The sequence below is a fragment of the Diceros bicornis genome, chromosome 18, assembly GCF_020826845.1.
Source record: "Diceros bicornis minor isolate mBicDic1 chromosome 18, mDicBic1.mat.cur, whole genome shotgun sequence".
NCBI lineage: Eukaryota > Metazoa > Chordata > Mammalia > Perissodactyla > Rhinocerotidae > Diceros > Diceros bicornis.
Window position 1 is genome coordinate 37,224,805 of NC_080757.1, and position 27,901 is coordinate 37,252,705.

At 44.2% G+C, this 27,901-nt stretch overlaps 1 protein-coding gene across 1 annotated transcript; it reads left to right on the top strand.

The window, feature by feature from the left end:
• The first annotated feature begins 131 nt into the window (after window positions 1-131).
• Window positions 132-27,858, top strand: TTLL6 (tubulin tyrosine ligase like 6). The gene is made up of 12 exons (XM_058559360.1): window positions 132-167; window positions 307-437; window positions 1,951-2,107; window positions 2,894-3,037; window positions 3,635-3,720; window positions 8,625-8,850; window positions 10,174-10,349; window positions 12,632-12,820; window positions 13,695-13,871; window positions 14,859-15,141; window positions 26,773-27,142; window positions 27,590-27,858. The coding sequence occupies exons 1-12, from the start codon at window positions 147-149 to the stop codon at window positions 27,856-27,858; spliced, it is 2,229 nt and encodes a 742-aa protein (XP_058415343.1). The 5' UTR covers window positions 132-146.
• The last annotated feature ends 43 nt before the right edge of the window (window positions 27,859-27,901 follow it).

Sequence of the window (27,901 nt, forward strand, 5' to 3'; positions counted from 1 at the left end):
CTCCACTTCCCGGGCTAACAGGCCTTTCTTTTTCCAATTCCATGGCAGTGCGCAGGGCCGCCCAACAATATGGCCTTCGAGAAGGAGGGGAAAATGAGGACTGGACTCTCTACTGGACTGACTACTCCGTGTCGCTAGAGCGAGTGATGGAAATGAAAAGTTACCAGGTATCTGGGTCCGAGCTGCTCCTCAGGATGAGTGTGGCATCTACCCTATGGAGCCCTCACTTTTATAACTGTCCCCCGAGGGGATCTTGTGAGTACTCCCATGTCCTCCATTGTTCCTGAACTCCAACTTCCTTTGCAGAAAATCAATCACTTCCCAGGGATGAGTGAAATCTGTCGCAAGGACTTGCTGGCCCGGAATATGAGCCGCATGTTAAAGATGTTCCCCAAAGATTTCCACTTTTTCCCTAGGACCTGGTGTCTTCCTGCTGAGTGAGTGCCCACCTGTGCCCCCTTCTTCACTACTCCCTGGGGTTTACATCTTGCCCCTGATTCCCCCCTTGCTACTTTCCCTTTCCATAGGATCTGCCATCTCTCGCTCCTATTCAGGAAGAGAAAGGATAAAGGGTGTGTCCAAGGTTGGAAAACACCAGGCTCTACCTATAAAATTAGATGACATTTAGGGGCTGGGTGCCTTGGAGCCTGTGCCTGCAGCTGGGATGAGAATTTATTCTGACCCTGAAAGCTGTTGATCTTGAACTTGTTCCAACCTTTTAACTGTGCAGTTTCTGGTTTTTTAAGGACTGTGAGCACTTCTGGAGGGAGTGAGCTAATGGTTAGCACCCAGGTTAGGAGCAGGGAGGGACATCTGACCTTTGTCCCATGGCACTGCCATGGACGGCGGTCAGCCTTTCCTCATCTCTGGTCTCACTTTATCCATCTCACTGGACATCCATTCCTGGTACATGAAATACTCTGGACCACACCACCAAGAAACAGGAGAAATGTGAGATGACATGAATGTGACCTGGGTACGATCCAATGTTTGAGATGAGGTGGAGGGGGGCAGAGAAGCGTCGCCACCAGAATTATACTCACATGACAAGGGCCCCAGAGGAATTCCACTCTCCCCTCTCCCTCCAGTGCTTTCCCAAACCAAGAGCCCTGGGGTTCCCAGCCTTTCCTATTTGTCTGGAATAACTTTCAGGGCATAGCAGCAACTTAGAAGGAAATGTGTTTGCCATCAGGTCAACAGGCACCTCCAGATTTCATGGCCACTGAGAAACAGTGCAGATAAGTGACTTTTCCAGTGGTCACAAGTCTCCTTTGAGTTAAAATGCAAAACAAGAAGTATAGCAAGACTGAGATTTATAATCCATTAAGTTGTTTTTTTTCTTTCTTCTGAATGTGCTTTCTTCAAAGTACGTTCCAAGATAGTATTTGCCCTCACACTCTGGCTGGAGTGGAGGTGTTAGAGAGGAAAAGCTGAAGCCCAGAGTGGGGGAAGAGACTGATTGATCCAAGGTCATATCATCTGTCAGGGCTTGAGCCAGATCCAGAACTCCAGGTCTCCTATCTGCAAACCCAGAAAGCCAAACGACTAGGCTCACGGCCACCGTTATGGGGTGTGCAGCATGTATCCACACCTTGCCTGCATTATGTCCTGTATGAGATAGGTGTCATTATCCTCATTATGTAGGTGATGGAATTGAGGCTTAGAGAGGTCAAGTCCTTGCAAAGAGTTACACAGCTGGTAAGTGGTGTTGCCTGGGTTTAAATCCAGGCCTGAATTCCTTCCAAAGCCTACCCTCTCTCCACTGTGTGTGCTCTCCTGTCTCTCCTATTACCACACCTCTGTCTCTCAGGTGTGGGCATCTGTCTGTCAACTCCAAGGCTTTTGTCACGTTAGACAGCTTTTTAAAAAATATATATCTATAAAGAGCTAGCCTTCCTTTTCACTGCTCCCCAGCTAAAGGTGAATCTCATTCTCTCCCTGCCCTGGTAGCTGGGGAGATTTACAGAACTACAGCAGGTCAAGAAAAAATAAGACGTACATTTGTAAGCCGGATTCGGGCTGCCAAGGGAGAGGTATATTCATCACCCGGACAGTGAAAGAAATCAAACCAGAGGAGGATATGATCTGTCAGCTCTATATTTCAAAGGTACTTTCTCACTGTGATTATTTATCGCCCACAGCAACCTCAGGCTGGAGCTCCACTGGACCAAATGTGAAATGAGGGAAGGGAGGCAGGGTGGGGTGAAGCCGGATCCTGTCTTCTGCCTTGACTTTGTCAGACCAAGGCTTCTGACTAGGGATGTGACACGTGCCTGGGCCAGAGCATCTCTTGCCCTTGCACCCTTGTCAGTTGGTCTGGCCCTACCAGGCTGGCCCCTTGCCTCTAACAGATGACAGCTGGGAGAGCACCTTTGGATTGTGGAGGCCCCACCTCATTTGGGAGAGGGGAGTGGTCCTGGAGAGATAATGGTAACCAGCTTTACTCCATGACTGGAAGTCAGAGGTCACAGTGGTATAGCCCACTGCAGGGAGGGAACCGTCTAGAAGTGTGCATGGAGGGGGAAAGACTGGCCAGCATCGCAGGTCAGCATCGCAGGGAGAACTCTTGCAGAACTGCAACAGTAACATAGCCCTGGATGGTGACAACATGTCCTTCATCACAGGACTTTTTAATGTTATTTTGTTTCGTTGCCAGGAGATCTCTTGGGGGTGGTTACTTGTGCCATTTGACAGGAAACTGAGGCACAGTGTGGCTTAGTGACTTCCAGAACGTCACATGGCGGGTCACAGAGCCCAAATCCCGTTGTCCCCCTCCCCACCCCTTGCCAAGCCTGTACTCTGTAACACCAGGCAATGTTGGGCTGACTCCATGAAAACAAGATGGGGTGCTAATGATCTCGATGCTTGTGTGACTTCTTTTCTCTCCTCCCAGCCCTTTATCATTGACGGGTTCAAGTTTGACCTACGGATTTATGTGCTGATGACATCCTGTGACCCTCTCAGGATTTTTGCGTACAATGAAGGACTGGCCCGCTTTGCCACAACCTCTTACTCCCACCCTTGCACAGACAACCTGGTGAGCTCAGAGGACACCTCCGCCCCCTCCCTTAGTGTGATAAAATATCCTAGTTAAATCTGCATGCTCAAAACATTGGCTGTGGCTGTCATTGGCTGCACACTTACTGTGTGCCAGGTTACATGCGTTCTTTCCTTCAGCCCTCCCTGGAGCCCACAGTAATAGGGACTGTCATCTCCATTTTACAGATGAGGAAGTTAAAACCCAGAGAGTTTAAGGGACTTGTCCAAGGTCACAGAACTAGGAAGAGATGAGGCTGGAACTCGTGGCCAGGTCTGCCTGACTGCAAAGCTAGTGCCACAATTCCGTGGTAGGAGAGAAGGCCATGGGCGAGCCCTCGTCCCTCTCCCCACACCCCTGGATCCCAGGACTCCTGAAGTGTCCCGCAGGCAGGACACCACCCAATCTCAGGTGGAACTGGAGTTTCTTCTGATCCAGGCTGTAAGATACCCCTTCTTACTTCCTCTGTTTGGCCAGTTTAAGTAAGCCCTCAGACTTCCCCTTTCTTTTCCAGCTCTTTAAGCCCCAGGGGCCGTGGGAGGGTGCAGAGAGGAGGTGGCCTTCCTCCTGACCCACAGACTTGTGTCTCTTTCCCAGGAGGATATCTGCATGCACCTGACTAATTATTCCATCAATAAGCACAGCTCCAATTTCGTTCGAGATGCTCACTCTGGCAGCAAGAGGTAAGGAAGCGACTCTTCTTTTCTTTTCTTTCCTTGCTGGTCTCAGAGCTGCCCTCTGGGGTTCTACCCAGACCCTGTCTGTCCCCATCAGTGTTTCCATCTTGGGTCACATGGTCTCAGAAAACATTTCTTTGCCTCTAAACCCAGAACAGACGCCTTAGTCTCTGCCCTCTGGCTGTTAATCATTAAAAGAAGGCCACATCGTAAACCCTAGGAGGTTGGGAGGAGGCGAGATAAACATGCTCTGTTTCCCCAGCAGGATACACACACACACACCAAAACGTACTCCTATTACAGTTGGCCCTTCTGACATTTCCAAACCAGCAGATAGTTATCGATTGCTGGTCTGCCACGGGAGAAGGACATGCCAGGCAGTTGTTCCTTTGCCTGTGGGTCCCTGGGGTGTTGCTTCAAAAGAGACTCTGAAATGATGCGTCACGATGCCCTGTTGTGACATGGCATGTGGCTAGCTGGCTTTAAGGTTCCCCAGAAGAAGGCGGGAAATGAGAGCAACACATGAGTATCTTCCCAAGGGGCTTTTACAAATGTGTTATCGTCTAATCCTGTCTCATCTGAGTTTTAAGGAAAAGGGGGACTGAAGAATGTGAACGTGACCAGGCCAAAGGGGAAAGGGATAGGAAGTATTTGCGGAGGCCTCCTGGGTGTTGGGGCCTGTGCCGGCTGCTTTGTGTGCATTTTTTTTCATCGAAATTTTCACGACACTGTGGCAGAGGTGTTATAATCTACTCTTTGTAGGTGGCGAACTATGAGTTAAGTCCCATCTCCGTTTTACAGATGAGGAAACCGAGTGAGGTTAAGTAAGTTGCCCAAGGGCACACAGCTATAAATGCTAGAGCAGGATGAGAAGGTAGGTCTGCCTGATTCTAAGGTGCATGCTCTTTCTCCTGCACCAGGCTTCAAAGGACTGATAAATAGGCAATCTGTTTGGCTTCAGAGCATCCGAGAGGCACGTGAAATTTCACGACTTCCTTGGTGGCAGAGTTCCAAAAAGCAAATGGAAAATCACTAGATTAAGCCTGCTTGAAGGGAACATGTTGGGCTGGGAGGAGGCCATCTCCCCTTTCTCAGAGGGCGCCAGCCACCCATGAAGCTTCACTTCTTGCGTGAAGCTCTCCCACCTCCTCTTCTCCCCACCTGGACAGCAGGCACCAGCTGAGCCTCCTGCCTGGTTGCCTGTTGAGCATCAGTGCTCAGTGAGGCCTGGCTTCCAGTCCTAGCTCTGACTCTTGCCAGCTGAGTAAACTTGAGTGAGTCCCTTCATCTCTCTGAGCCTCCATTTCTTGGTCTATAAAATGAGGGCAAGGAGACACCCTCTCCTGCCCTGTCCTGCCATGGCTTCATGCCATGCCCCCACCTCATAAGGTCATAGTGAGACTCAAATGACCTATGATAGCAGCATGGACAGTGCTTGTGGTTACTGTTATTTTTTAAGGACTAAGGTCTAAGGTCTAAGGGCATGTAATCAAAGGGCCCTCATTTCTCTCCTCTTATGAGAACTGACACCCCAACAATAGGCTTTGGCCCCTCAGGCCATGATGGAGGGATGTTATGGGGCGCTAGGACTAAGGTGAGGGTGTGCAGTATTGTTCTGCCACCCTCCATCCCCGCTTCTTCCTCTTCCTTGTCCTCACCTCTCTCTCACCCCAGGTCTGGCGTCACCTTCTGCTCTTCTCCATCTACCTCTCTGCTGGAGTGGTCATCTGCTCCTCTGCCCTCCATCCTGCCCTCGCTTGGCTCAGCATCTCTCTCCTGATCTCCAGGCCCATCTCTCCTCAGCTGCTCCTGGATGTCTCCCTGTTTCCTCCAACTCAGCATTTCCCAATTTTCCTGTTCCTCGCTTCCACCGCAGCATTCCATACTGGTTCCCCTGCCCACCTTCCCCATCTCCACCTTCTAATCTGCAGGATTAGAGCTTGGTGTCATCTTGGATGTTTCCTTTTCCAGTGAATCATTGAATCCTGAAGATTCCTTCTTCAAATGTACCTGCTTCCCCACTTTTCCACCAGGCCCAGACCTTGCTTCAGCCTCAGACGTGATGGTTGCATCGGCCTCCTCTCTCTTCTCTCTAGCTCCAGGCACCTCTGCTTAACCTCTCTGTATCCCCGTTTTCTCATCTCTGAAATGACATGGTAAAATATGAATACTGGCTGGGAGCCTCACAGATAGGCCATAAGGACCTATTGAGATGATGCGTATGAATGGACTTCAAAAGCAATAACCCCCATGCAAGTGGATGCTGTTATTATTACATATTCTGTATTCTCATTACTTCCACTGTCAGGTAACCAGTGTGCCTCCCAGGTGCCTAGAGCATCAGGTTTAAATTCCTCTGCTCAATCTATGGTAATTTGACTGGACCCCAGTTTCCACTATTATTACTGCTACACTAGTAGTCAACACTTTGTTTGTTGAGCGCATGTTGTGTACCAGGCTCTGCTCTAAGAAATTTACATACCTCAACCCATTTAATCCTCACAACAACACTGTAAAGTAGGCGTTATCATCCCAATTTTGCATGTTAGGAAACAGGTAAAAGGTAAAAGATTAAGTGACTTGCCCAAGGTCACACAGCTAGGGAGTCGTAGTCGTAGAGCTGGAATTAAAATTCTATGCCCTCAACCACTAGGCCATACTGCCTGTGCTATTCGCTCCATGGTGTTCTACCAGGATGCTCTTGCTCGCATTTGATATACAGCCTTGCTCATTCCCACCTCTCTGCCTTTGCTCAGCTCCCATTGAAAACATGGGAGAACATTTTTGAAGGCCCTTCTTTCTACTAAGCTTCCATGTTGCCTTCTCTGATCTGGTTCTAGGTTCTGGTCCAGCCACATAACCACTGCAGTGTGGGTGAGACCTATCTTCTCTGAGGGCCTCTGTTTCCTCGCCTATCAGATAAGAGGATTGGCCTCCATCTCTAAGGACAAGCCTGTGGAATCCGAGTCTAACCACCCACAGTAACCTTTCCATCTCTGCCCCCCCCCCCACGTTACGGTCAACATCAGCCATAGCCCACAACTATTCTTTGCTCCATGTACATTTTTATCCTGTGTCCCCGATTGTACTTAAGCTCACTGAGAGTTAGAATGGTGCCCTGCCCTTCCGGGTACTTTGCATGTTGCTGGGCAGAGTCCTTCTTTCCTTCTCTCCTCCCTTTTCCTTTCACCTTTCCTCTTCTTCCTCTTCCCTATCTTTTGAGACAATCTGCTTCTCATACTGACTGCCCCACCTGCCCGCAGCACCCTTTCCCCAGCTTGAGGCCAACTCCCGCGCCCCCTCGTAAATCCCTTACCAGGTTGCAAACTTAGTAGGAGCAGTCGAGGAAATGACAGAAAAATGGGAAACCTGGCCTGCCTCTGGGACAGAGACCGGGTCCTCTTCATCTTTCAGGGTGCCTGGCACATAGCTGGTGTGCTAAATTGAATTGACTAACTGCTGGGTATTACAAAATTACACAATAATGTATACTTATTGTGATGTGCCTGAGTCATCAAGAAGAGGTTATGTTATAATTCGTAACATCTGTTATAAGAAGGCAGGGAAGTGTTTAATCTATTTTGGGAAAATTTATTTCCCAATTAAATACCTTTTTTTTTTGCACTTGAAAAGACTGGTTTCAAGCGATCATGGAAAATTCATTTATGTGCAACACTCCATTTCCCGACAGTGGCGGATAGAGGAGGTGGGCCTCTTCATTGAGTGGCCTTTGCTTATCTGTCTTTATATAAATGCATCCTTGGTTGTTTCATATGTGTGCTGACTCCCCAAATGGTCCGTAGTCTTCTCATGACAGAGGTGGAGATTTCTTGGGATCCCATCATTGCACAAGCTTTGCATGCATAGCAGCCCCTTAGCAAATGTGCATTGGCTGGCCAACCCTGCTTCCTCCTTTTTGGTTCCATTGGCTGGGGTCCAGTGAGCTCTTTGAACTGTGTGGGCAAGCCATGTCGCCTGTCTTCCCCTTCTCCTCTTTGCTCTTCGCTCCCCTGCATCTCCTCCTCCCATATTTCCACTTCCCACCTTGGCTTTCTGTTCACACGTGTTTGCATATGAGAGGGTAGGTGTCTGTCCCACCATGGCCTCTTGGGCCTGTTAGATTCGCTCTCTCTCTGTTCTGCCCAGCTCAGAGCTGACTGGAGCAACCCCTCAGATGTTTCCTCACCAGCCTCTCCATATGGGGTAGACATCCTCTGATCTCTGTGATCGGGGGACCAGCCATCTTGGTTTGCCTGTGACTGAGGGGTGTCCTGGGATGTGGGACTTTTAGTTCTAAAATCAGGACTGTCCCAGTTTGCCTGGAACAGTTGGTAACCCTATCTGTGGAAATGCCCTGGGACTGCCTTTTCCCTGTGGGCAGCCCTAAAAAAAAATTTCTATGTCTTTACTGTCCCCAGAATCTCCTCAGATGGCTGAGGTGGGACCCAGGTATCGGTGTTCTTAAAAGGCTCCGCTAAGTGCTTCTAATGAACACCAAAGGCTGAGAAATCATTGCCACCAAAGCAAAACCATGATGTAAGGTGTTGGTTTTTTATTTTTTTATTCATCCATTCATCCATTAAGCTTTCCACCTGGGATGCCCAATACCTGCCCACCAATACCAGCTCAGGGACGTTTTCTGGGTCACGGTGAAAGGGCCCAGGCCAGGTCTTGTGTGTCATTATATCTGTGCCCACTCCAGGGCTATGGAGGCTTGAGGAGTGCAGCCCTGTGGCTCCTGCAGGCCCTTCCTGAGATGATACAGCCCTGGTGTCACCTTGGCTCCTGGGTGTCCATCACCACTGGCTCTGGGGCCTTATCTTCTCCAGAACTTTCTGGTTTCCAGCATGCATGGCCTTAGATGACCAGAGGTGAGCTGCCCTGCTTCATGGTCTGTGGTTCCCTTCCAGGAAGCTCTCCACCTTCAACATGTACATGGAGAGCCACGGCTACAACGTGGAGGGGATGTGGAGAGATATTGAGGACGTCATCATCAAGACCATCATCTCGGCCCACCCCACCATCAAGCATAACTACCAAACCTGCTTCCCCAACCACACACTCAACAGTGCCTGCTTTGAAATCCTGGGCTTCGACATTTTGTTGGACTGCAAACTCAAGCCCTGGCTGCTGGAGGTAGGGAGGTTGGGGCGTGGGGTGAACACTGGGCACTGTTACTGGGGTCAGTCAGCTTCAATTTCATCCCTCTGCCCTCTCAGCTCAGCAGGAGCATTTTAATCAATCTCCTGCACCAGTTCCTCCCGCCCTGCTTGCTGCCTGGGGCCTCTCCCTTAGCTGAAAAGTGGCCACCAGAGGGGGGTAGATGGCCGGGAATTAGAGAATTCCTTATGCCTTCTGGATGTCCACCCAGACTTGGAAACTCTGATCTCAGGAACAGAGTGATTCTAAAGACTGCTGTACCTTTTGTAACAGAGTCATCTCCCAGAAAGGGAGTGTTCTTCATCAAAGCTGGGTGGACGATGTTCAAGATCAGATGGGAGCTGCCAGGCCTGGCTTTCAGGAGCCTGGAGTACTCAGTTCCAAGCACCAACAGAGAATGGCCTGGTGTCTGTGGCCCAGGAATGGGTGGGGAACTACTCAGGGAGTTTCCTGCCTCCCCCAGACCCATGGGGTGGTGGGAGGAGGAGGAAGAGAAACTTCTGGGTGGTTGCTTCTCTTCCCAATTGGTTTTGTGCTCAGCAGCCCTCTCAAGTGGCCATTCAGTATGCACACAGAGAGTGGAGGTACAGGGTGTGGGCGTGAGATGCAAGTCAGAGGTGCCAGTGACAGCTGCCCTGACACAGAGTCAGCCTTCAGAGCAGAGAAACCAGAATTATAGATCAGATTCCTGGGGCCCTGCCTTTTCTCCATTCCTAGCCCTTGTTCCCAGGAGTAGGTAGGAAGGAGAATATGGCTGTTTGGAGCTCTTACCCAAAGAACAGAATAAGCCACCAGGAGCAAGCCTTCAGAAACTGCTAGAAATCTTCAAATGTCACATAGTGCCTCTGAACAATATGGACTTTTCTGTGAGCAGGAATGAGTCCCTTCTCTCCTCCCACCTGTCTTCCCCTCAACCCCCGTCAGTATTCCGAATGCGTCACTCCTTTCTACTCCCTCCGTCCCAACCTGGCCCTTTGGACGGCCCCCCTCTGTCTGCTCTATGGAATGCACAGTGCACGTAAGAGAGTATGCACACCAGATGGAGGGGAAGCCAAAGACAGGGCACCCCCTGATGCTTCTCAAGAGGAAGGGACTGAAATAAAAGCTAGTTAAAGTAGAGGGGTTTCTGCTTCCTCCTTTCCTCACTGTGGCTCCGGTCCAGACCCTCTCTCCCTCTCCCTTCCACTCATCTTGGTGGTGAGGACGTGGGCTGAGGTGGCTCCCTGGAGGTGGCATTTTGCCTCACTCCCGGCCTTTGCTCTGGACAGCCCAGTCCCAACTGCCATCTTGCCCCCACAGGTCAACCACTCCCCGAGCTTCTCCACTGACTCCCGGTTGGATAAAGAGGTGAAGGACAGTCTGCTGTATGACACCTTGGTTCTGATCAACTTGGGAAGCTGTGACAAAAAGAAAGTGTTGGAGAGGGAAAGACAACGGGGGCGATTCCTGCAGCAATGTCGTTCTCGGGAGACCAGGTACAGTAGTGCCCCCCACACCCTGGGGAGCCCATTCTCTATGACTTCCCTGCTCCCAGTAAGACAGTTCAAGTTATGACTCACAGCCTACTAGTTATGTGGCCTTTATGTCACTTCTCTGAGCCTCAGTGTTCTTTCTGTGAAATGGAGCTAATGAGACATAAGGTTGTTGGGGGATTAAATGAGATAATGTGTATAAAAGGCTCAGCATAGTGCCTGGTGCTATAACTTGTGTCAGAGACTATTAAGAATCTTGCCTAGTGTGAAAAAAGGTGTTATTCGTAATTATACCAGGACTACAGGTGAGAATGGGGACAAATGGCTACCCTGCTTAAACCATCACATAAAAGCTAAACTAGCCCAAAGAAACACTTTTGCACTTCTGCACCATAGAGAAAAAACAAATGTACTACTAGCCCTTCTATTTACTTCACTTAAGCAGTAACAAATGTGACATTACTGTCTAAGCTATCTTATATTCAGAATATCATTTCAAGTTGAAGCATTTAAATGATACTTTTTTGTAAATTTCTTTTGTTTCTTAAGCGTTTTGGGGGAGTGTTTGGATTCTTAGTAAAAGTATACACAATTATTGCTTTCCATTTAAAACTACCTTTTAATAGGTTCAGTTCATTTAGTATGTTCTGAACTTGAACAGTCTTTTTGTTTCCTTGTACCCATAGAAGGAGTCGTGTGTTTAAAAAATATTGGTAAAATATATACTTAGAAGTCTATCTTATAGAAACAAAACTCTAGTGTCCTTTGTATGCCTTTAATGTAATCTAAATAAAATCTTGCTAAGTAATGTTTCCAACTGTTACATTCATCTTATAGGTGAAGGTCAACCAAAAGTTTAAACGAAGACAAGTCAAAACCATGTAAATTGTTCTTCTGTTGGATATTTTTACCACTTTCTCTAGAAGGAAAAAAAAAAAGAATCTTGCCTGGAGTCGGTGGGGATGGGAGTCAGTTCTAACAAATGATAATCCTATTTGGAAAATTAGTTTACATTTGCAGAATGTGGCGGTTTGAACAGTTTTACTGCGAATATTCCTTTGTTCCTAAAAGTAGGAGATTAAGTTATAGACATAACTACATATAATGGATATGAGTTTATTAATATCATATGAAGATTCAGGGATTACCAATACAAAATGCAAAACCATTCCTTTATTTTTACAAAAAGAAAGATTTGTCTGTCCTGCCCCATGTTACTGTGTTGGCAGGAGCTACCATCTCCTGCTCCCCGCTGGGCAGCATTTGCCTTTTAACAGGGCCTTTGGTTCTGTAGGGTCTAGTGTCAGAGGAGACACAATCATTCTGGTCAAGGAGATGCCTTTGTTGCTTTTCAGATCCCATTGTGTCCCCCTGCCCTCCTCGTGAGCCCAGCCAGCCTGATCCTTCAGGATTGAGCTGGAACTGGGGCAGTAGCATCTGTGTTTGGTTCGCTCTGTGTTTCTCAGAGCACTTTCACGTGTAACGTCTTCCCTGTAAGGAGGGTGGTAGGCAGGTAGCATGGGGTGTTGTATGGTCCCATTCTTGGAGCTAAGGAGACCAAGGCTCTGGAAGGGAAACTGACTTGTACAAGGTCATCTCTCTGGTAAGTGGCAGGTCTGGACCCAGAGTCCGGTGGGCGTGCTGCCTGGGATTCCAGGGTGCGTGCTTTCCATTGTGCCAGCTTTCTCTAAACTCCTCAAGAAGGAGGCAGTTTAGGAGCAGTCAGGGCCCGCCTCTGACCCAGTCTCCTCGTCATGACCTGGCCCTCGATGGCTCGGTGGCTCTTGGTTTCCCTGCTGTAAGAGGGGCCTATCATTCCTCCCTTCCTGACCTCCAGCTCCCCAGGGGGCTGTGAGGAAGCATGAGATCATCACAGCTCATAAAATCTCATCAAGCCCATCCAAGAAGCCCTCAAATTTAGCAAAACACAAGCTGCTGTTCCCAAGAGAAGGGTAAGAAGGGCTGTGATTGGGAAAGTGGTGACAGTCCACCTTGTCGGAGCTAAGCCAAGAGGGAAATGGGTGTTCCTTGTAACAGGAGAGAATTTGGAGCTGTCAGAAAGACTGTTCTAATGAGCTCCTAGTCCATTATGACATTGGCTGTCCTGGAAGGACTAGAATCTCCTTTCAGGGAAACACTCACGCATTTATTTAGGAAATACTGACTGACCCATGTTGTGTGCAAGGCCTCCGTTTGGCCCTAGATGACATCCAGCTTGGCCATATTCCTTCCAAGCTCTGTCCCAAGAAAACCTAACTGCAGCCCTGTGTTCTGCTTTCCAATAGGATCGAGGAAGTCAAGGGTTTTCAGGCCATGCGTCTAAAGAAAACTGAGAAATATGAGAAGCAAAACTGTGGAGGGTTCCGCCTCATTTATCCCAGTCCGAATTCGGAGAAGTATGAGAAGTTTTTCCAGGACAACAGCTCCCTCTTCCAGAACACTGTTGCCTCTAGGGCTCGGGAGGTGTGTGCCCGGTAGGAAAGCTCCCAGGGTGAGGTGGGTGGGGTGTTGGGAGGTTGGGGGGGATTGTGCTTGACCTTCTGGGTGACTGGCCTGGGGTAGCGGGGAGGGTGACTGAGCTTCAGTCCCCAACTTTGAAGTTGCCAGGGGAACATTTGCTTTAGTCTCACAAGGACCAGGAATCATAAGATTCCCTGGTGTGGGTGTCATTAAGGAGATGTGTGGCCGTTTCTAGAAACTCAGCCCTGAGACAGGCGCTCCCATTCCGCTCCAGAATGCCCAGCCCCTCAGAGTTGCCTCCTGGATTCCTGCAGCTGTGAAATCTAAGAGCTGGAAGGGACTCATCCCATCCAGTCTGATCCCCACCCACCACCTCATTTTATGGGAGGGAAAGTCAAAGCAGAGAAGGGACTATACAGCAATAGTGACAGAAGAGGGACTAGAACCCCTGTCTCCCGGCTCATGCCACTGCGTTATTACAACTACGTCATTGGCCAGAAAGGCCTAGCATATGAAGTAGTCCAACATGGGAGCCCCTGACTTTAGTCTCCTACGAAGACCCTCTTCCTAGCACCTGCCATGTATGGGATCTGGCCTACCTGGAAGTGGAGAGAGAGAGGGATATGGTGCAGTGGGGTGTAGCCCCCTTACTGTGCATCTCTCCTTGGATGCTATTCCCCAGACTAGGAATGGCGTAGTTGGAGGAATGACTTTCTTCTCCACATCCTGCTCTGCCACCTTCAGTCATTTGTGCAGACTGGACACCCTGGGGGAGGGAATGTGGAGCACTCCACCTCTTTGCCCAGTCTTGTCCTCCCCTCAAGGGGAATATCTGCATTCGCAGCCCGTCTCTAACCTACATGACACTCACTGTTCCTCAATGAGCAGGCAACTGATCCAGGAGCTGAGACTAAAACAGGAGAAAAAATCCTTCCAAACGAAAGAGAAGAAGGTAGAGATGCAGGGGGAAACATCAGGCGAGCCAGCGAGAGGCAAGAGAGGGAGGAGCTGGCGACAGAAACAACAGCAGAAATGCAAGGCTGCCACCACCTACGCCTCCAAACAAGTAAACCCAGAAGGGAGGGGAGCACGCATGCCCAGCATCCTTCCCCGGCTGGGGCCAATCCGTGGGGGGGGTGTTGAGGAGACCACTATTCAGAGGCCAGACACACTGAAACGGGGCTGCATGGAGGGCCGTGCCACAGGAGGGGGAGCCTGGAAGTCTCAAGGAGTCCGGTGTCCTTCAGATGATTCCTCCACCTGGGCAGAGAGGACTCTCACTGGTCTGTCCTTCTTGCCTCCTCTAGTAGGAGTAAAAGCAGCTGGGAGGCCAAGCGCGATCCCCATGTAGGGAGCAGACTCTAGGACCACATGAACTCATGGTCCCCAACTCCAGTTTGAGTTGGAATGCCCCCCTCGAGCAGGCCAGGGACATAGCTGAGAGAGGAGGCCACAGGGAAGAGCTTCTGGGAGGCAGGACCTTTAGGACGTTACATGGGGTGACTGAACACAGCTGGGTCCTTCCAGCCTGCTCTCTGCTCCAGTGTGGACCAGCCCGCAGGCTGTGGGCCAGCTGTCCAATTGTCTGATGATCTGAATCTTTGCACTCTCCTCTCTGCGTAGCTCTCTCTTCCAGCTGAGTGGAAAGATTCAGTTGACTTTTCAGTCCATCTCCTCTTTCTCAAAGACTCACCTGAAAGGAGAGGATTAGAGCAGATTAGTTTTTTTTTTTTTTTCCAATGACTTTGTTAGGACCATAGACCTTTTGAGAATCTGATAAAAGCTATGGAATCTCTTGCCATATAGTACACAAAGATATGCTTTTAAAACTGCAGTTTCAAATGGCTCAAAGACCCCATGAAACCATCCATGAGCCTTCTAGTGGTCCCTGAACTGCAAGTTAAGAGCCCCGGATTAGAGAGACTTTGATACCAATTGCTTTCCCTCTCCTCCTCATCTCCTTTGTGCCTACCCTTGGGTGCAGATGACTCTGGAGGTGGACAGAGCTGGGTTCCTACAGGCTTTGTGTTTGGTTTCCTTTCTTCCTTCTTGATATCTCCAGCCATTGACGTTAGTGTCCTTCATGCCTGACTTGCTCTTGAGTGTCAGGGATGCAAAGAAAAATGAGACAGACAGCAGCCTTGACCAGGAGGCTCCCAAGAAGGAGGCTGGCCCTACTCCCCCCAAGCCTACGTCTGCGAGGCATCACATCTTTGTACCCGTCCTGAGGGATTCAAGCCTTGTCAGCTGCCCCAGGCGGGAGCTCAGTAAACCCATCTCCGGAATCAAGGAAGCCAAGTTTGCTTCTACAATGAACATATTCCCTGGCACCGTGGTAAGTAGAGACATCTACCTCCCCAGAGAGCTGAGCTCAGGAGGCAGTGGTAGGAGCCTTGCTTTATGGTCCCTTCCCTGCCCCTGACTTGTTCTGGCCCTTTGAGTAAGCCACTTAACCTCCCTGGGCCTCAATTTCCCCACTTGTGAAGCCCAAGTTGTGGAATGGCATACCTGCTAGGAGTATAGACTTAGACTTTTAGGGCTTTTAGAAAGGCTATATCATGCATCCCCTCTTTTTAGGCAGATTACCACCAGTTTTCTAGGGCTGCCATAACAAATTACCACAAACTTGAGGCTTAAAACACAAATTTATTCTCTCACAGTTCTGGAGGCTAGAAGTCTGAAAACAAGGTGTCAGCAGGCCCATGCTCCATCTGAAGGCTCTCGAGGGAGGATCCTTCCTTGCTTCTTGCTGGTGGTTGCTGGCAATCCTTGACATTCTTCGGCTTGTGGCAGCCGAACTCCAATCTCTGCTTCTGTCGTCAATGGACTTCTTCCTTGTGTTTCTCCTCTGTGTGTCTTCTCATGGCCTTCTCATAAGGACATTAGTCATTGGATTTAGGGCTCATTTCAATCCAGTATGACTTCATTTTAACTTGACTAATTATGTCTGCAAAGACCCTATTTCCAAATAAGGTCACATTCTGAGGTTGTGGGTGTACATGAATTTGGGAGTGGGGGGCACTATTGAACCCAGTCCACCACCTAAACAGTGTTTCTCAAACTGCGCTGATGTATGGACACCTTTTGAAGGAAAGAAAACTCTTTCAGATCCCCATTGTAGACTTAAATTATTTTTATAAATATATACAAGCATAGAACCAGATATAAAATCTTTATACTTGTAGGTCTTATACAACTACAAAACCAAACCAAAGCAAAACAAACAGTGCCAATAAAATTCACATCAAAAATATTAATTTAATGTGACAATTGATTTTCTATTTTTGCAGAAACTAAGTCACCACATGAATGTGGTACTGATAGTCCTAGCACAGGTTCTTTTGTGTTCGTACAGTTAGGCCCACCAAGGGCTATGTGGTGACTCTACTGTAGCTACTGGGAAGTCTTCAGCATTCTTGGGCCTTCACTTGGTCCAAGTGCAGTAGAGAGTAGTGCAGTGTTTTTCAAATTTCTAACCATAGCCCACAGTAGAAATCCATTTTATTTCACAGTCCATCACATACACATGTAACTGGAAAAAAGTTTCTAAAGCAATGCTTAGCCATACTACATGTGGTGACTCATTTGATATTTTCGATTCTGTGCTATTCTCTTCTGTTCTGTTGTTTTGGAAATACCAGTTACAACCCACTAAATTAATTTCATGACCTACTAATAGGTTTACAACCTGTTGTCTGATAAATACCTTTAAGAGAGGATGCTTTGGAGCTTCATGACATTGGATTGGGCAATGATTTCTTGGATATGACTCCAAAAGCACAGGCAACAAAAGCAAAAATAGATAAGTGGGACTATATCAAACTTAATCAACAGAGCGAAAAGGCAACCTGTGGAATAGGAAGAAGTATTTGCAAACCATATATCTGATAAGGGGTTAATATCCAGAATATATGAAGAACTTTTACAACTTAATAACAAAACAAATAACCCAATTAAAAAATTGGCAAAGGACTTAAATAGATGTTTTTTCAAAGTGAAATAAGCCAGTCACAAAAAGACAAATACTGCATGATTCCACTTATACGAGATAACTAGAGTAGTCAAACTCTTAGAAATAGAATGTAGAATGGTGGTTGCCAGGGGCTCTGGGGAGGCAAAAAAGGGAGCTGTTTAATGGGTATAGAGTTTCAATTTTGCAAGTTAAGAAGGTTCTAGAGATCTGTTGCACAACAAGGTGCGTATAGTTAACACTGCTGTACTTAAAAACTTAAAAATGGTTACAATGGTAAATTCTATGTTATTATCATTATTTTTTACCACGCACACACACAAAAGAGTAAAGAGTATGTTTGGGGATCTGGTTGCCTCTGTTTAGATTCTGGAGTCTCCTTTTATTATATATATGACTACCGTCAAGTCACCCTAATTTCCTTCAGTCTCAGTTTCTCCATCTGAAAAAATGGAGTTTTAATAATAGTACCTACCAGTGGATTACTGTGAGGAGTAAGTGAAAGGATCCATGAATGCTCAGTGGTGTTTGACACACAAGACTCAGTAAGCATTAGCTATTATTTTAATACTACTGCTACTTCTTGTATTATTATTATTATTATTTTATTTTGTGAGGAAGATCAGCCCTGAGCTAACATCCATGCCAATCCTCCTCTTTTTGCTGAGGAAGACCAGCCCTGAGCTAACATCTATTGCCAATCCTCCTTTTTTTTTTTTTCCCTCTTTTCTCCCCAAAGCCCCAGTAGATAGTTGTACATCATAGTTGTACATCCCTCTAGTTGCTGTATGTGGGACGCCGCCTCAACATGGCTGGACAAGTGGTGCGTCGGTGCGCGCCCAGATTTGAACCCCATCCGCCAGTATTGGAGCACACGAACCTAACTGCTAAGCCACGGGGCCGGCCTCACTATTGCTACTTCTTAAGACTGCTTTTATTCTTATGAGAAATTCTCATTAACCTAAGACTTAAAGCAGTACTACTTAACCCTAAAGAGATTTTTAAAAATAAGGTAGGGGCCGGCCCGGTGGCGCAGGCGGTTGGGTGCGCGCGCTCCGCTGCGGCGGCCCGGGGTTCGCTGGTTCGGATCCCGGGCGCGCACCGACGCGCTGCTTGGTGGGCCATGCTGTGGCGGCGTCCCATGTAGGGTGGAGGAAGATGGGCACGGATGTTAGCCCAGGGCCGTCTTCCTCGGCAAAAAAAGAGGAGAATTGGCGGATGTTAGCTCAGGGCTGGTCTCCTCACAAAAAAAAAAAAAAATAAGGTAGCAACATCTTATTATTATTGTTATTATTATTTTGGATTTCATGTGCAGAGGATTGATTTAATCAAAATCCTTGGTTCAGGATGCTGTATCATACCTGGTTCTCTCAAGGCCTTCGCCTGTTTTATTTATTTACTTCCTCTTTTATCCCCATCCTCACCTCCCATTCTCTTATCCACCATCTTTTGTTAGTATGTTTCTTTGCAAAGTAGGGATTTTTTGAATGCATGCATTTAAAATTTGTTTAAATGTGATTGAATTATTTATCTCATTCTGTGTCCTATTTTTTTCCTTATTGAGCCTCATTTTTCTTTTCTATTTTAAGATTAAATTTACATGCATTAAAAGCTGAAATCTTTTTTTTTTTGAAACTCATAATTACTTTTATTTCATTGTTTGGTTTTGGTTTAAGTTTTGTTTTGTTTTTATAGAAAAAGATAGTACAATTTGGTATGTAGTGACAAAATGAATATTTACAAAGTTATACTGAAAGATGGTTGAAAAGGTTTTGCCACCTGAAGTGACTTCTGTCTCTAAATGATTCTTGGTCAAAGATGACTAAATGGGCATCTTTGGCATTACAGGGCATCTACAAATTCAGAAACACTTAGTGATAAGAAACAAAGTAAATGAATAAAATGCTCAAATCTAAACTGTACAATTCTGACAAATAAATACACCCATGTAACCCATACCCCATCACAGTATCGAACTTTCCAATGTCTTCAAAAAATTCCCTCCTGTTCTTTCCCAAGCAATTGCCCCCGTGCCCCCTGCCCTCTGCATCCCTCCCCGAGGGATCCATTATCCTGACTCTGACTTTTTTCATCTTAGATTAGTTTTGCCTGTTCTGGAATTTTATGTAAATGAAATAATATAGTATATATTCTTTTGTGTCTGGCTTCTTTAGCTCAGTATTATATCTGTGAGATTCATTTATGTTGTTGGGGTATATCAATAATTTGTTCTTTATTGCTGAATTGTATTCCACTGTACAAGTGTACTAGTTTGTTTATCATTATTCCACTGTACAAGTGTACTAGTTTGTTTATCATTCTTCTGTATTATAGTAGATCATCTATATATATATAATGTATAGATGATCTACTGTATAGTATGGACATTTGGGTTTTTCCTAGTTATTGTTTTTTTATTGCTATTGTGATCAAAGCTCCTATGAACATTCCTGTACAATGTTTTTTTATAGATATATGTTTTCATTTCTCTTATAACTACCTAGGAGAAGGATTGCTAGGTCAAAGGGTAGATCTATGTATAACTTTATAAGAAACTCCAAAATCTTTATTTAAAGTGATTGTATCATTGTACATTTGAGCCAACAGTGAATGAGAATTCCAGTTGCTTCATCTTTGTCAATATTTGGTGTTACCTGTCCTTTAAATTTTAGCCACTCTAATGGCTATGTTGTGATTTCACACTGTGGGTTTAATTTGCGTTTCCCTGGTGATTAACGGTGTTGAGTACTTTGTCAAGTGCTTATTGGTCATTCATATATCTTTCTTTGTGGAGAGTCTGTTCAAGTTTTTGTCTCCCTCCCTTTTAAAAAATAGGATTATTTATCTTTTTACGATTGAGTTGTAGGAATTCTTTATGTATCCTGAAACTTGCCTATTCTTTTGCTTAATAGTGTCTTTTGATTAGTGAAAATTTTTAATCTTGATGAATTTTATTAATTTTTTTATGGTTATTGCTTTCTGTGTTCTATCTAAGAAATTTTCATGCACCCCCCAGGTCACAAAGATACCTAGGTTTTTCCTAAAATATTTATAGCTTTAGCTTTGTGTATAGGTCCATGATTCATTTCACATTAATTTTTGAGTATGCTGGGTGATGGGAACCAGGGTTGTTTTTTCCATATGTATATCTGGTCGCAGCACTATTTATTGAAAAGACTTTCTTTTCTCATTGAATTGCTTTGATGCCTTTTAAATTCCAGTAAGTTTTTGTTGTTGTCGTTGACTCTTTACGATTTTCATCATAAACAATTATGTCGTCTTCAAATAAAGACAGTTTTACTTCTTTCTTTCAAATTTTTATGCCTCATTTCTTCTTCTCACCTTATTGCAATGTCTAGGGTTTCTAGGACAATGTTGAATAGGAGTGAAGAAAGTAGACATCCTTGCCCTGTTTCCAATCTTAGAGGGGAAACATTCACTCTTTTACCATTAAGTATGATGTTAGCTGTAGGGTTTTTCTAGATGTCCTTTATCAGGTTGAAGAAGGTCACTTCTATTCCTAGTTTGCTGAGGATTGTTTTAAATCGTGAATGAATATTGAATTTCGTCAAGTGCTTTTTTGGTATCAATTGATAGGATTGTATGGTTTTTCTACTTTAGCCTGTTAATGTGTTGGATTACATTGATTACTTTTTGAATATTGAGCCATCCTTGCATTCCTGGAATAAACCCACTTAGCCATAGTGTATTATTCTTTTTACACATTGCTGGCTAATGTTTTGTTGAGGATTTTTAAGACTGTGTTCATAAGAGTTATTGGTCTATAGGTTTTTTTTTCCTTCTACTTTCTTTGTCTGTCTTTGATATCAGGATAATGTTGGCTCCATAAAATAAATTGAGAAGCGTTCCCTTGGGTTCTGTTTTCTGGAAGATATTGTGTAGAATTTTCATTATTTCTTATTTAAATATTTGGTTTGAGTTCTCCAGTGATAAGTATTTGGGCCTGGAGATTTCTTTTTTTGGAATTTTTAAAGTACAAATGTAATTTCCTTAACAGTTGTGTATTTTATTTTGAGTGAGTTTTGGTAGTTTATGGTTTTTGAGGAATTGGTCCATTTTATTTAAGTTGTTGGATTTATATGTAAAGAGTTGTTTCTGGTAATCCCCTATTATCCTTTTAATGTCTGCAGAGTCTGTAGTATAGCCTCTCTTTCATTCTTGATATTAGCAATTTGTTCATTCTTTCCCTCCTTTTTTTTTTTCTTTGTAAGTGTTGCTAGGAGTTTATCAATTTATTGATCTTTTCAAAGAACTAGGTTTTGGTTTCATTTTGTTTTCTCTATTATTTTTCTATTTTTGATTTCATTGATTTCTTCTCTCATTAATACTTTCTTTCTGCTTGCTTTGGATTATTTTACTTTTCTTTTTCTAGTTTCTTTTTTTTTTTTAAAGGTTATATATTTTTCTTCTATTTATTCATTTATTTATTTATTTTGTGAGGAAGATCAGACCTGAGCTAACATCCGATGCCAATCCTCTTCTCTCTCTCTTTTTTTTTTTTTTTGCTGAGGAAGATTGGCCCTGAGCTAACATCCGTGCCCATCTTCCTCTACTTTATATGGGATGCTGCCACAGCATGGGTTGACAAGCAGTGCATCGCTGCGCACCTGGCATCCGAACCTGCGAACCCCAGGCCTCCACAGAGAAGCGTGTGCACTTAACTGCTTGCGCCACCAGGCCAGCCCCTCTAGTTTCTTAAGGAGAGAGCTTAGATTATTGATTAAGACCTTCTTTTCTAATATAAATATTTAATGCTATAAATTTCTCTCTATGAACAGCTTTAGCTGTATACCACAAATTTTGATATATAGTCATGTGTTGCTTAACAACAGGGATATGTTCTGAGAAATGCATCGTTAGACAATTTTGTCATTGTGTAAACATCACAGAGTGTGCTTACATAAACCTAGATGGTATAGCCTACTACACATCTAGGCTATCTGGTACTAATCTTATGGGAGGACTGTCATATATGCAGTCCATCGTTGATCAAAGTGTCATTATGCAGTGCATGATTGTATTATATTTTCATTTTCATTTAGTCCAAAATATTTTCTAATTTCACTTGAGATTTCCTTTATTACTCATGGATTATTTAGAAGTGTGTTGTTTAATTTTCAATTGTTTGGAGATTTTCCTGGTATTTTTCTGTTACTGATTTTTTACTTTAATTCCATATGGTCAGAGAACATACTTTATATGATTTCAGTTCTTTTAAATTTGTTAAAGTTTATGTTATGACCCAGGATGTGGTGTCTTTTGGAGAATGTCCCATGTGCACTTCAAAAGAATGTGTATTTTTCTATTCTTGGGTAGTGGGTCAATTAGATCTATTTGGTTGATGTTGTTCAGTTCTTCTCTTTGTAAATTTTCTGTGTACTAGTTCTATCAATGACTGAGACAGAAATGTTGAAATCTCAAACTATAATTATGAATTTGTCTATTTCTCCTTTCATTTCTGGTAGCTTTTACTTCATGTATTTTGAAGCTTTGTCATTAGGTACATGTACACTTAAGATTGTTATGTCTTGGCAAATTGACCCTTTTATCGTTATGTGATGTCTCCTTATCTCTCTTACTCGAATTTTTTTGTTCTGAGGTTTACCTTGTCTGATATTCACAGAGCCACTACAGCTTTCTTTTGATTAGTGTCTGCATGGTAGATCTTTTCCATTGGTGATCGATCTCTTAATCCAGTTCTCAAAGTCTTTGGTAAGCTGTTCAGGGTCAGAGTTGCACATGGATAGCTCAGGAGTGAGCCCAGGAATCCATAATCCACTTTGTTGAGTCACTTTCCCAAGTTCCTTCCTCTCCACAATCTCTCTTGTATTTTCTCTTCTGGTTCCTGGCCTGCCCCCTCCCCCCCTTTTTTGAGGCTTCTGGCCTGAAAGCTGGAGCTTTAGTTACCCTGCTTTGTGGCACACTTCCTGCAACTATACCCACTTCCAGGGCCAAATGGCAGGTCACGGAGAGAAAAAAGTATCAGGGGGGTCACTCCACCCTCTTGGGACCACAGCTCCTCCACTTGAAGAGGAAGGTTCATCTCCCTCAGAGCTTTAGTTTCTTTCAGGCTCTGCTGTCGATACTGTTGCTGCTACTGCAGCGACTACCTCAGGATTTCATGGAGATGGGGCCTCAAGAGAGTGGAGAAAAGAAAAGAAGAAAAAAGGTCTTTGAACTAAAACTATAGGGCTTCTCCTAGAGATCTCTCTGTTTACTCTCCAGCCCCCATTTCTGAGTTTTGAGTTGCCTTGAGTTCAGGTCGGGGGATACTGGAAGAAAAACAGTAAATTCACTGCTGACTTGCTGGCACTTTGAATTCTCCTCTTCCTCAATCTGCCTGCTACTGTTTACTTTTCAGTATTTTCAAATAGCTACTCTGTGCATGCATTCTGTGCAGGCTTTATAGGTATAATCAGTGGGAGAGACAGGATGTAATATACTTAATCCATCTTACCTAGAACCGGAACCAAACTGCTATTCCTTCTGTCATTTAAAATTTTCCTATTATCCTTTTGATATCTTTAGGATCCATAGTGATATGCTCTTTCATGGCTGATAAAAGTAATTTGTTCCTCTTTCTTTATCTTGATCTTACTGTGGATTTATAAATTTTATTAATTAAAAACCAATGCTAGGCTTTGTTAATTTTCTCTATGGTTTATTTTATATTTCACTGATTTCCAGTATTATCTTTATTATTTCCTTCTCTCTACTAGCTTTTAGTTTAATTCGATCACCTATTTATAGCTTCTTAAAGTGGAAAGTTAGATTATTTATTTTAAGCCCTTCTTCCTTTCTAATATAAGTGTTTAGCACTATAAATTTCTCTGTAAACACTGGTTTATCTGCATGCCATAAATTTTTATATATTACATTTTAATTATCATTCAGTTTAAAATATTTTCTAATTTCCTTGTAATTTCCTTTTTGTTCCATGGGTTATCTAGAAGTGTATTGTTTAAGTTTTAAATATTTAGGAATTTTCTACATATATTATTGTTATTAGTCTCTAATTTAATTCCTTTGCAGTTAGAGTACATGCTTTGTAAAATTTCAGTGTTTTAAAATTTATCAAGACTTGTTTTGTGGTCCTGCAAATGAGTTATCTTGATGGATGTTCCATGTGCACTTGAAAAGAATGTGTATTCTACAGTTGTTGAGTATGTGTTTTATGTGTCAATTAGATCACTGCGGTTGATAGTGTTGTTCAGATTTTCCATATTCAGACTAATTTGGTGTCTCCTTTTTATATCAGTTACTGAGAGAGGGAAGTTAAAATCTCAACCACAATTGTGGATTTGTTTATTTCTACCTTTTGTCCTGTCTGCTTTTGTTTCATGTATTTTGAAGCTCTTTTATTAGGTACACATTTATAATTAGTTTGTCTTTTCTTGTTTTTTTGGTGAGGAAGATCAGTCCTGAGCTAACATCCAATGCCAATCTCCTCCTTTTTTTTTTTTTTTAGCTGAGGAAGATTGGCCCTGGGCTAACATCCGTGCCCATCTTCCTCTACTTTATATGGGACGCTGCCACAGCATGGCCTGATAAGCAGTGCGTCAGTGCGTGCCTGGGATCCGAACCTGTGAACCCTGGGCTGCCAAAGCAGAGCGCACGCACTTAACAGCTGCGCCACCACAGCTTTTTGTCTTTTTGACTTAGTGACCTTTTATCATGATGAGATAAAATCTTCTTTATCCTAGATAATACTCCTTGTCTTAGAATCTATTTTCTCTGATATTAATGTAACCATTCCTGCTGGTTGTGATTAGTGTTTGCATGGTATATATATATTTTAAATCCTTTTACTTTCAATTCATTTTTCTCATTATATTTAAAGAACATGTCTTATAGACAGACATGAATGGGTCTTCCTTTCTTATCCAGTGTGACAGCCTCTGCCTTTTAATTGGAGTGTTTACTCCATTTTCATTTAATATAATTATTAATACAATTGAATTTAGGGCTGAAATTTTGTTATTTGTTTTTCTACTCATCTCTTCTGTTTTTGCTTTTTTTCCTGTGTTCCTCCTTGTCTGCCTTCTTTTGGGTTAACTGAAAATTGAATATTTGTTCATTTTAATTCCTCTGCTGTCTTTTGGTTATAACTTTTTGCCTTTTATAAAGTATTTGCTCTAGGGATTGCAATATGCATCTTCAGCTTGTCAGAATCTACTTAGAGGTAATGTTGTACTTAATTTTAAATATAGGAAACTTATTCCCTCTTCGTACTAACATACATTATTAATATTTATTTAATTATTTTTTTGGTGAGGAAGATCAGCCCTGAGCTAACATTTGACACCAATCCTCCTCTTTTTGCCAAGGAAGGTTGGCCCTGGGCTAATCCATGCCCATCTTCCTCTACTTTATATGGGACGCCGCCACAGCATGGCTTGACAAGCGGTACCTCGGTGCACGCCTGGGATCCGAACCTGCAAGCCCTCGGGCTGCCAAAGTGGAGCACACACACTTGATTGCTATGCCGCTGGGCTGGACCCTATTACTAGTACTTATTGTAGTCCATGTCTATCTGCTGGCAATGAATTTTCTGTTTTTGTTTATCTGAAAATGTCTTTATTTAGTCTTCATTTTGAAGGATATATTTGTTGGACCTAGAATTCTGGATTGACATCTTTTTTCTTGCAGCATTTAAAAAAATGTTGTTTCATTATCTTCTGGTTTTCTTCTTTTTCTTTTTAAATGAGAAGTCAACTGTATTCATAACATTTTCTGCTGTATTTGCTGTGTCATTTTTCTCTGGCTGCTCTCTTTAATCTCTGGGTTTCAGCAATTTGAAATGCAATATGATATTTCTGGATGTAGTTTTATTTGTATTTGTTCTATTTAGGATTCTTGAGCTTATTGGCTTTGTAAATTAATGTCTTTCACCAGATTTGGAAATTTTATGGCCATTATTTCTTCAGATATTTTTTCTGCCTTATTTTGTTCCTCTCTCTTTTATTTTCTATTTCTATGACTACTCTAGGTAACTTATATAAGTAGAATTATACAATATTGTACTTTTGTGTCTGGTTTATTTCACTTAACATAATGTTTTCAAAGTTCATTCATGTTGTAGCATATATCAGCGTGTCCTTCCTTTTTAAGGCCAAATAATATTCCATTGTATGTATATATCACATTTTGTTTATCCATTCATCTGTTGGTGGACATTTTGGTTGTATTCACCTTTCAGCTATTGTGCATCATGTTGCTGGGAAGATTAACGTATATACTTTTTTTAAGGAGCTATGTAGTAACTTATTTAGTGTGTGTACCTAGAAGCAGAATTGCTGTGTCACAGGGTATTTGTAATCCTATTTTGCCAAATATTTCTAGATGGTTCCCCAGAATGGCTGTACCAGTCTACATCTACATTCTTTTTGTGTGTGTGTGAGGAAGATTAGCCCTGAGCTGACACCTGTTGTCAATCCTCCTCTTTTTGCTAAGGAAGATTGGCCCTGAGCTAACAGCTGTGCCCGTCTTCCTCTATTTTATGTGGGATGCCTGCCACAGCATGGCTTGATAAGCGGTGCCTAGGTCTGTGCCCAGGATCCAAACCTGTGAACCCCAGGCCACCGAAGTGCAGCGCACGAACTTAACCACTACACCACCCGGCTGGCTCCTGTACCAGTCTACATTTTCATCAGCACCTGTACCCCACATCCCACCAACACTGACAGCTTTCTAATTTTTGCCAGTCTAGAGCTGTGAAATAATACCTATTCTCTGATTACCAGATACTGTTTAAAATCTCTCTCATGTTTAAGGACCTCCAGAGGAAGCTCTGTGGACATTCCCACCATCTTCTGCCCTAGTGTTTAACCAACTCATGATTAGGAAACTATTCTAACCTAAATCTTTCTTGCTGCTGATGAACTCAGCTCTCAATCTGTTTGTTTTAATCAAGAATGGCATAGGAAGGAGGCCTTTGCTTTCCACAATCTCATTTTGGACTGTTTTCTCTTCCAGCCTCTCACCTCAGTAGAAACCTCCCCTGAATCCACTACCCAGGTCTCAGACTCTCCTGAGTCTCTGCCAAGCGTGACCATGACCACAAGCTCTGAATGCAGTAGCCCAGAGATGGACAGGGTGGTCTCCTTTAAATGCAAGCAGCATCAGATCCCCCAGCACCTCATCCAGGAGAAAATATCAAACATTTCTCTGCCTACAAAATCTCAGAGTTTGTTGGAGAGTCTGAACCCAAGGTGGACTTTGCTAAAGAATGACACGAAGAAGCAGCATCTGATGTCAGAGCTATTCACCAAGATTCAACTGAGGGAGAAGCTCTCCTTGTTCCCAGCTCGCTACAACCCAAAGCTGGTGCTGAGTAACCAGTCAAGTGAGTGCCAGTGTGTACAGGGATATACCAAAAGCTTAGGGGATGGAGTAACCAATAGAACCAATCCTAATCTTAGGTGAGCACCCAATCTGAGGGTGGTGCTGCAGTCCGATGGTGGAGACATAGTCCATGTCCTTAGGGAGTCTCTAGTCTTATTGAGAAGACAAGAAAGATAAAAATAGAATGCTGTGTCTAAGTACCCTCTTCAACATTTCCTGGTTCTCATTCAGATGAGGCCCAATCAGCTGAGTCTGTACCAGTTGGGAGCATTCAGTATGAAAAAAACAGGGAGAGAGACTATTTGGAAGAAAGGAGCAATGGCTGATTCTGATTCGAGAGCTTCAACCAGTTTTAGGCCAGGGAACCCCAGTGGCAGGTGGCCTTTGCCAGGAATTCGTCTGAGTCCAGCAGCAAAAATTGATGATGTCAATGACTTTGCCTTTCCAGAAAACCCCTCCCTGACCCAGGAAGCCTACTTCCATGGCCAAACCTCTGACAACAAGAGGCAGCCGGATGTGCCCTCCCTCCTCCTCTTGCAGAGTTCTCACAGCCAGGATGTTTCTCTGCATGATCTGCTGGTGGTGGCCACTCCAGCCCGCCTGGATCCAAGGCCTGGCAGAAGCCATCCAGGTGCTATGAGGGACCCGTGTATACAGGATAAGCAAGCATACAGTCACTGCCTGATCTCTGGCCAAAAAGGATGTGAGAAGACCTAGGTAAGCCCACCCACATTCCCTTAACGTGTCGGGTGCATTGGCA